Below are 7,195 nucleotides of genomic sequence, written 5' to 3'. Positions count from 1 at the left end.
TAAGCAATGACTTCTCCCGAGGGTTTTCCTTCTCACTCACCTGGCTGTTTGGATCTCCAAGTAAGTTGCATATATGTGGCACAATCTTGCTTAGTGTTAAAGTCTGTGCTCCAGAGCTGAAAACAAAAGGAGTGCTTTCTTGTTAGTGAGAACTGAGGAAAGAAAGAAAGATGCCTGTCTGCCCACACCTGCCCTTTCCATGTTTCCCCAATCCCCATCACCACCTCATACCAAGTCTCTCGCCATCCCATCCACACTGGCTCCAAAGTAAATGTGTCTGATGGCCCCTCTGCACAGAGTTCAAAACCTAGGGTGGCTTCTCCCAGATGAGTCTTCCTCCTGACCCCCAGGGCTCTGGCCAATCTGGCCCTAACCCTTTAAGGCTGGGCCAGAGCTCCAGCCCCCCAGGTCCCGCTTGCCTCACAGATGCTGCCTCTGCATTACTGTTCTGTCACTGTAAGCCAACTACGAGTCACTTGAGGGATGTTGTTTAATTCTCCCACGTGCTGTGGCAGAGCTAGACATTCAGGCAACACCGCTGGATGAAAAGACTGCAATCAAATCAGAGCATCTACCCTACTGGGGCACATCTGAGCCAAGTACTGCCCTACTGGGGCACATCTGAGTTACAATTTTCACCATCACCATCCCTATCACAACAAATAGCCTTTGTGTGGCCGGGCGCGGTGGCTCACGCTTGTAATCCCAGCACTTTGGGAGGCCGAGGCGGGCGGATCACGAGGTCAGGAGATCGAGACCACGGTGAAACCCCGTCTCTACTAAAACTACAAAAAATTAGCCGGGCGTGGTGGCGGGCGCCTGTAGTCCCAGCTACTCGGAGAGGCTGAGACGGGAGAATGGCATGAACCCGGGAGGCGGAGCTTGCAGTGAGCCGAGACTGCGCCACTGCACTCCAGCCTGGGCGACAGAGCGAGACTCCGTCTCAAAAAAAAAAAAAAAAAATAGCCTTTGTGAATAAAAATCTCTTGGTTAATCTGCCTACTACCTTAGCATAAATTCCTAGAACTGGAGCTACTGTGATCAAAGGCTAGAAGTTTTTTTGTTTTTTTTTTTTTAAAGCTTCAGCTACATATGGCCAAATTTAATGGCACTGAAAAGGCTAACATATTAAGATGGAAAAAATTTACAAGTAATATAAACATTATAATCTCAATTTTGTTTTTAAAAATAACATAACTTTACAGGTTAGGATAAAATGCACCAAATTTAACAGTGATTATCTGAAGGTAACAGAATTACAGTAATCTTTATTTTTTCCTTGTGTAAATTTTTATGATATATACAGTATTTTTTCATAATCAGAAAAAAGGCTTGAAATTTGTAATTTTTAAAAAGCCTCTCCTACAAATAAGCACATGAAGAAAATGTTCACCATCAATAGCCATTAGATGAATACAAATTAAAACCACAATGAGGTATTACTACACACATATAAAAATGGCTAAAATAAAAAAGTGACAACATCCAATGGCTAGCAAGGGTATGAAGAAACCAGATTATTCGGACATTGCTGGTAGGAATGTAAAACAGTATGGACAACTCTGGGGAAAAAATTGGCAGTACCTTTTAAACTAAAAATGAACTTACCAAATCACCCAGCAAGTGTACTCTTGGGCACTGATCCAAGAGACATGGAAACTTATGTTCATGTAGAAACTTGTACATGAATGTTCATAGCAGCTTTATTCATAAAAGCCAAAAACTAGAAATTACGCAAATGTTCTTCAACAGGTGACTAGTTTAACCAACTGTGATACATCTATACCAAGGAATTTTATTTAGCAATAAAATGAACTATCAAATGACAGGTACAACCTCAAGGGCATTATGCTGAGTGAAAAAAGACAAACTCAAAAGGTTACATATTGTATAATTCCATTTACATAACATTCTTGAAATGACAAAATCATAGGGAGGGAGAACAGATTCACGGAAATTCAAATAGATTCATGGTTGCCGGGGGTCAGGATGCAGCTACACACGGCAGCATGAAGGAGCCCTGCAGCGACTGTGCAGTTGTATATACACACAAATGCACATGTGGTTTTACCTGAGAAATTTGCGCAAGTTCTAGGGATTGTATCAATCTCAACCTCCTAGTACTGATGCTGTACCATAGTTATTCAAGGTGCTAACATTGGGCAAGGGTGGGTAAAGGGGGCGTGAGATCTCACACTACACTTCTTTGCAACTTCCTGTAAATCTGTAATTATTTTAAAATAAAAAAGTTTTAAAAAATTCAGCCAGGTAAAAATGTCAGGCTCATCCCAGACTTACGCATTGAGTGTTGCTATAAGGCAGAGACAGATGCCTTCTCGAGTACGGAAATTCTTGTGTTTGAAGCCTCCAAGCATTCTGTCCCATACGTACTGCAGATGACAAAGAACAGGTGAGGAAAGGAGAAGACTGCTGCAGCTGTCACTTTGTAAGGGAGCAATAGAAGGCAAGCCTCTTAACGAGTGCCAAATTAGTTCCATCCTCTACCAACGCATTTAATCCTCTCAAGAGCATACTGGAAAATGATGACATCTATCACGTTATCAAGTATACCAAATTACAATTTTTAAAAAAGCATTCATTTACATAATTGCATTTAATTCTCCCAAGAACCCTGAAAGACAGGTATAACTGTCCTCATTTTATGGGTGAGGAAAGCAAGGCCAAAGGAGCCAGTGAGTTGCCAAAGATCACACACTCACACTGCCCTCTGCTTTTTCTGATCACCCCCCAATAAAGGACAGTAGAAGCTGGGAAGGCAGGGCTGTTTTGGTCCATCCCAACAGCCCCAATTCACTAGAAGACAGGGGCCAGGGCTCCGGCCAGGCCTCCTGACTCCCCAAACACCACAGCTCCCTCTTTTCAGAGAATTGGAGAGTCGGTTACATAAATGAGCTGAAGAGTCTAATGGATTAAAACTAAGTATATTAGATTCACTAATTTATTCAATACCCCCATGTTAAATCCACTAATTTATTCATCTCATACTTTTGTGACTTATTTATTTAAATATCTTGCATGGGGAAACAGATTGGATGCTTGAATGCTGTGAAAATTTTTATCTGTAATACATCAGCTTAAGTCTGTGGAGTCACACCATTTGTGCAAGTACACACACACACCCTCGCACGTGCATGCATGCGCACTGGCCAGCTGACCTCAAAACACATCTGTTGCCCCTACCTGGGGATTAGCAGCTTGATCCATGATCTTTAGCAGCAGAGTTTGGTCCTGCTCCCTCACAGAGTCTTTAGCATCTCCTAGTCTGTCTATTAGACTTGGCAGCACTGAAAATCAAAATGGAAACTGATCAAATGAAACCCTATTTGGGGGTCTGTGGTCACCAAGTATTGCTATTTCAATTATGTGGGAAGACAAACCCCTGACCTAAATATGTATCTCATTCTAAAACCACTCATCTTTGCTCACAGCTCTACTCTCCTTGCTGAAGTCCATGAAAGTCACCAAAAGAGTCTGCAAAATCCTTTGCATGGACAGATATACTATTTGTCTTCCTCCTTACCCCACGTTCCTCCAGCCAGTTCCCAACGTATTTGTAAGCTGATAAAAACGGAAGACCTTGACAGGAAGAGTCAACAGAAAGGAAAATTTAGGTAAAAGACAAGGAGAGGGGCTCCAGCATATGTGTTTGGGGGTGGAAGGGGTAGGCACTTATGAATAAATCTTAAGTTTCATCACTATTGTGTATTTTTAGTTTTACATCACACCCAAACACACGAGACAGAGCCCAGCTCTCCATCTTCCCCCACATACCCAGGGTGGACCCTCCCACCAGTGCTCCAAGTGCACCTGTAGACCACAGAGCAGCTTATTTTAAGAGTTTGTAAACCTCTATTACATGAGATATCCCTGAATAATTCAGCTAATTTAGGAGGAAAATGGAACACTATTAAAATATCAAATGTCTAAAAGTAAAGGCTTTTTTTAAATTTGTAAACAGTCGGTGCTCACGACCTTTTCAGAAGGAGCATATTGGTCGGAAAGTTAACAGTAAAGAATACATGTGTACCAATGTAAAATAGAGAAATTCCATAAGGAAATGGTTGCACAGAGGTGCTTAGTGTTTATACTGCGCCCATGAAACACCGGAGGTCAGGAATTTAGAGGTATTTAAACCTATGAAATCTGTGGGTTTTGTTCCATTTTGCTGACATATTGTTTTCCCTTCAAAATAAGAGTGAACATTTACTACACACTTGTAATGACATTTACAATCAAGGTGCAAATAGTAATGGCAACCATAATCATCTGGAGAAAAATACAACTGGCTTGGTTTTATAGGATTTCTCAAAGAAAACTGCCTCTCATTAAATGGGACCGGGGTCAGGGTCAAATATGACTTGGTTGGCACTAAAGGGTGACAGCTAATTTAGCATAAGAAATAAAAATGGCACTAATATTTCATATTAGAACACGTATTACTAAGTTCCGTATGAGAACACAGTGAAGCCAGTACAAAGGTATGGGGGAGGGTAAGGGCGCCCGCAGGCCCAGAGGCCAGGGGAGCCCAGCTGGAAGGGAAGGCAGCGGGGCTGCCGGCCGAGGCTGCGGGTGCTAAGGGGCTGCGGGGGAGGGCGGGGACTGGCTGTTTGGGAGGAGCGGAAGGGAGAGAGAGGGGGCTGGAGGGGAGGCAGGGTGGCTGCCGGGAGGGTTTGGGAGCAGCTAAGTGAAGGAGCCGGGGAGGCCGAGGGAAGGCTGGGGGTCTGAAGGGGCCAGGTCTCCTCCACAAGTGCCGCAGCTCACCTGTGCCGATCTGCGCCTTGAACCGATCCTGCAGCCGGGTCACCAGGGCGGACAGGATGTCCATGCCCAGCAGAACCACCTGCAGCGGGAAACACCGGGAGCCTGTTAGCGGCTGGCCTGCGGGGCAGCGCTCCCGCCCACCCGCTCTGGGGACGCCTAGACATTTCTCGCCCAGACGCAGTCCGAGAGTCCAGAGCGCGCATGCCGACTGGAGGACCAAAGAGATTAGCACGAGGAAGGATGATCTTCCACAAAAAGAGCTGTGTACAGCTATAATGGAAAATACTCGGTGAGGAGAAACGAAATAAAAGGCAATACAGCGTAGCCAAACCCACGTTAGCCGCCCGTGGAATTCAAGAGCGCGCCGCGGTCCCGCCCCCGCCAGCGCCGCCCCGGCGAGAAGAGCGTATGCAAATTTTCGAGCGGCCGACGCGCGGTCTCCTGGGTAAAACCGAGCCGCCGCTTTTGCGACCCTTCAGGCCTCAGAAAACAAAGAATTGGTGGTGTCGTAGAAAGCTGTGGAGGCTGGAGGTAAGCTAGCTACCAGACCGACTAGGGCGGGGCTCACGAATTAATTACCACAACCGTACCAGGTATTGGCACTTCCTGCTTGCAGCGCACAGTTTTTTTAACGCAACCATCCTTTTCTTGGGGTTGCGTTACTGTCCAATGAGCGCATAGTGAGGACAGTACTGCTAACGCCTGAACAACACACCCGCATCAACTAGAGCTTTGCTTTATTTTGGTGCAATTTTTGGAAAACTGAAAACCCGCTTTTCAAGACTTGTGAGTTCAAATAACAGTAACTAACAAACAGAAACTTTCCCTAAACCAGTAGGGGGTGCACAGGATTCATGGTTTTAGTGTTTTAGCGAAGATTTTCCTTTCAGTTTTTGCTGTGAAAACGTTGAAGATTTCAATGTAACTTTATTTACTCCTGTCATCTACTGCGACTGTCTTGTGGTTTCTCCCCCGATCATCTACTTCGAGTGTCTTATAACTTCTTTTATGCTGAGCCAGCACAGTAGTCTAGATCAAGTTTCAATAGACGAAGTTTCTGTAGGGCTTTGCACCTCACAAAATGTAATCCAGGCCGGGTGAGGTGGCTCACGCCTGTAATCCCAGTACTTTGGGAGGCCGAGGCAGGCGGATCACGAGATCAGGAGATCGAGACCATCCTGGCTAACACGGTGAAACTCCGTCTCTCCTAAAAATACAAAAAATTAGCCGGGCGAGGTGGCGGGCGCCTGTAGTCCCAGCTGCTCGGGAGGCTGAGGCAGGATAATGGCGTGAATCCGGGGGGGTGGAGCCCGCAGAGATCGCGCCACTGCACTCCAGCCTGGGTGACAGCGAGACTCCGTCTCAAAAAAAAAAAAAAAAAAAAAGTAATCCCAGCACTTGGGGAGGCCGAGGCGGGCGGATCACGAGGTCAGGAGATAGAAACCATCCTGGCCAACATGGTGAAACCCCGTCTCTACTAAAAATACAAAAATTAGCTGGGCCTAGTGGCGCAAGCCTCCCAGCTACTTGGGAGGCTGAGGCAGGAGAATCGCTTGAACCTGGGAGGCGGAGGTTGCAATGAGCCGATATCGGACCACTGCACTCCAGCCTGGCGACAGAGCAAGACTCGATCTCAAGAAAAAAAAAAAGAAATGTGAAATAGTGAGCTTTCTGTGGAATGGTCCAATAGTCAGATTAAACCCTTCCTCTGTAGGAAGCAGTTTTGCACTGTGAGACTTCATGAAACATGCTTCCAACACAAAGCCGGGCACTGCCCAATGTTCACACAACAACCAAACAGGACGGGGCAACAGTTTGGATTTCTTGTATACAGCCTGTGCCTGCCTCTGGCGGCTGATAAAAGCAACAACTGCAGACTTTTCTATTCAGCTTTGAAATCCACTGCTTCAAAACTGAAGGAATCTAAATTGGCCCAATAATCCCCACAATATATAAAATGTTCTTGCAAGAAACTGGCTACTTGACAATACTGAAGAAAATAATTTTTAAAACTTTTATAAAGAGGACAATGTGTAAACAGATTTTTTTAAAGAATAATGGTATAAACACTTTAAAATAATGACTCTACTTTCAAGCTAAAAAGGATTCGGTTTCACACTATGACTTCCTTCCAGAGTACAGTATGAAGTGGGGGAGTAACTATCCTGCGGAGAAAACTGACAGACGCAACCTCAGCCAGACGGTGGAGGTCAACATCAAGTACACTTGATATGATGTCATGGAAACGGCATTTTGTCTCTGTGATAGTCCTTCCCAAAACCCTTAAGCCCAGTCTGAACATGAGGAAAACATCAGAGAAATTCCAATAGAGGGGCATCCTACAAAACACCTGACCAGTACCCCTCAAAACTGTCCAGGTCATCAAAAACAAGAACTCTGAGAAACCGTCACA

At 45.2% G+C, this 7,195-nt stretch overlaps 1 protein-coding gene and 1 non-coding gene across 11 annotated transcripts in view; one reads left to right on the top strand and one right to left on the bottom strand.

Annotated features, from left to right (window-relative positions):
- CLASP1 (cytoplasmic linker associated protein 1) overlaps positions 1-7,195 on the bottom strand; it is a 303,251-nt gene that overhangs the window by 186,338 nt on the left and 109,718 nt on the right. For all 10 annotated transcript variants that reach the window (XM_063631296.1, XM_055262139.2, XM_055262140.2 and 7 more), the window contains exons 3-6: positions 4,783-4,861; positions 3,202-3,305; positions 2,299-2,390; positions 41-116 (exon numbers count right to left, since the gene is read on the bottom strand). In XM_063631296.1, coding sequence (XP_063487366.1) covers positions 41-116; positions 2,299-2,390; positions 3,202-3,305; positions 4,783-4,861 — 351 coding nt within the window. The remainder of the gene's footprint in view (positions 1-40; positions 117-2,298; positions 2,391-3,201; positions 3,306-4,782; positions 4,862-7,195) is intronic.
- Positions 5,419-5,544, top strand: LOC129472777 (U4atac minor spliceosomal RNA). The gene has a single exon (XR_008654058.1). It is a non-coding gene; the product is annotated as a U4atac minor spliceosomal RNA (small nuclear RNA).

Source organism: Symphalangus syndactylus, chromosome 22 (genome assembly GCF_028878055.3).
Source record: "Symphalangus syndactylus isolate Jambi chromosome 22, NHGRI_mSymSyn1-v2.1_pri, whole genome shotgun sequence".
NCBI classification, from domain to species: Eukaryota; Metazoa; Chordata; class Mammalia; order Primates; family Hylobatidae; genus Symphalangus; species Symphalangus syndactylus.
The sequence above is the reverse complement of the archived record's forward strand: the minus strand, read 5'-3'. Positions and strand labels throughout refer to the sequence as shown.